Source organism: Hibiscus syriacus, unplaced genomic scaffold, assembly GCF_006381635.1.
Source record: "Hibiscus syriacus cultivar Baekdansim isolate YM2019G1 unplaced genomic scaffold, ASM638163v2 tig00011662_pilon, whole genome shotgun sequence".
Lineage (NCBI taxonomy): Eukaryota > Viridiplantae > Streptophyta > Magnoliopsida > Malvales > Malvaceae > Hibiscus > Hibiscus syriacus.
Window position 1 is genome coordinate 163,074 of NW_024062253.1, and position 1,962 is coordinate 165,035.

At 40.0% G+C, this 1,962-nt stretch overlaps 1 protein-coding gene across 1 annotated transcript; it reads right to left on the reverse strand.

The window, feature by feature from the left end:
- Positions 1-571: 571 nt before the first annotated feature.
- LOC120204751 lies at positions 572-1,203 on the reverse strand. Its single transcript, XM_039204780.1, has 2 exons — positions 961-1,203; positions 572-745 (listed from the first exon to the last, which is right to left on the reverse strand). Exons 1-2 carry the CDS (start codon positions 1,201-1,203, stop codon positions 572-574), a joined length of 417 nt encoding a protein of 138 aa, XP_039060711.1.
- Positions 1,204-1,962: the final 759 nt, after the last annotated feature.

A 1,962-nucleotide genomic window follows, 5' to 3' on the forward strand; every position in this document is an offset into this window, starting at 1 on the left:
TCGACCTTGACATGGAATTAAACGACCGACAGTGGTTGCGACGGAGAAGGACATCAAGCGAAAGAGGCTCTCCACGGGCAAACGACGTTGTTCAGTCGTGACCCAGGCCGTCTGAGTCTTCCCCGGTGACGAGAGCAAGCCAAAACTAGCGAGTTTCACAACCAGTTTCGTTCAACGACAACAACGAGTGATGGGGCAATGGAAAAGCACTAAAATATGATCTGGGACCTTACCTTTGCAATAAATTGATGTGCACGATGACAGGGGAGAAAGATGCCAGCGGCGAAGAGAGGTTAAAGGTTTGGTGCTAGGGTCTTATAAAAATAAAAGTAAGTTGTGCATAGTTATATCAGGGTAGGGGAGAGTTGAGTTTCAAATAAAATTGGCCTAATTGCAAGGTAAACAATCATATTTTCTAGGGTTTTGAAAATACAACTTCAAGCTTTACAAACTTACAATTTGGTAATCATTTTCAAATTAGGAATTGAGGTTAGAATTTCCCAAATTTTAGGGTTCTAATTTGGGAATTTTTTAGTGTGTTACAATTCTCCCCTTTACGAAAATTTCATTATCAAAATTTACCTGGAGGAAAGAGATGCAGATACTGAACCTTCACGGTCTCCTCGGTCTCCCATGAGGATTCATCATAACCCTGGTTACGCCACAAAACCTTGACCATCTTAACAGTCTTCCTCCGAAGAACTTTCTCATCTCCCTCTAGTATTTCAACCAGCTCCTCTTCAGACTTTAGATCGGGTCAGATCTCTACCTTATCCACATCCAACACATAAGACGGATCGGCTCAGTAACGCCTCAACATGGAAACATAAAAAACTTCATGAATGCGGGCAAGTCCAGTGGAAACTCAAGCTGGTAAGCCACAGGTCTATCACGTCGTATAATCCAATAAGGCACAATGAAACAAGGACCTAACTTGCCTTTCCGACCAAAATAAAGTACCTTCCTCCACGGAGATACCTTTAAGAAAACCTTATCACTCGCATCATACTTAATATCCCGACATTTTAAATCAACATAAATTTTTTGTCTATCAAAGGCAATCTTCAATCTATCCCAAATCATTCTGACAGTCTGCTCTGCCTTATAAACCAAATCCAAACCTAATAGTCTATGCTCAACTAACTCAGTCCAACCAATCAGAGTTTGATACTTACACCTATATAGAGCCTCATACGGAGCCATCTTAATGCTAGCCTAAAAGCTGTTATTATAAGCAAACTCGACCAACGGTAGAAACTCCTCCCAATTCTCACTATAATCAATGACAAAACCTCTCAACATGTCCCAAAAATTTGAATTACCCGTTTTAACTAACCATCTATCTGCGAGTGATAAGAAGTACAAAAATTTAATAGAGTACGAAGTGCAATATGTAGAGACTTCTAGAACTTTGAGGTGAACCTCGGGTCATGATCTGAGATAATGGATAATGGTATCCCATGCAAACGGATAATTCCAGAAATATAAATTCGAGCCAACTTATTCAGAGGGTAGTCATCTCGAACCGAAATAAAGTAAACCGATTTGGTAAGTCGGTCAATAATAACCCAGATATAGTCCTTCTTTGTCGAAGTCAAAGGTAATCCTGAAATAAATTACATAGTCACACGCTCCCACTGCGGGATCTCAATAAGCTACAATAATCAAGATGGACGCTGGTGCTCCGCCTTTACCTTCTGACAAGTCAGACACCGAGATACATAACCGATAATATCTAACTTAATTCCTTTCCACCAATACCTCTCTCAGAGATTCCTATACATCTTGTCCCCACCAGGATGCATTGAATATAGGTTCATTAGCCTCTCGGAAGATAAGTTGTTTAAATCAAGAATTTCTTGGAATACAGTACCGACATTTGAAACACATAACACTATCCCGATCAATAGTAAAATAATGGGATACACCACCCTCAACCTCTCTAATACGATGGATTAAAAA

What these genes read in the sequence shown, in the direction of transcription:
- LOC120204751 (XM_039204780.1), bottom strand. Translation starts at nt 1,203, where the DNA reads ATGGCTCCGTATGAGGCTCTATATAGGTGTAAGTATCAAACTCTGATT. An exon ending in AGGTATCTCCGTGGAGGAAG is followed by an intron (nt 746 to 960) that starts GTACTTTATTTT and finishes CCCGATCTAAAG; the next exon opens with TCTGAAGAGGAGCTGGTTGA.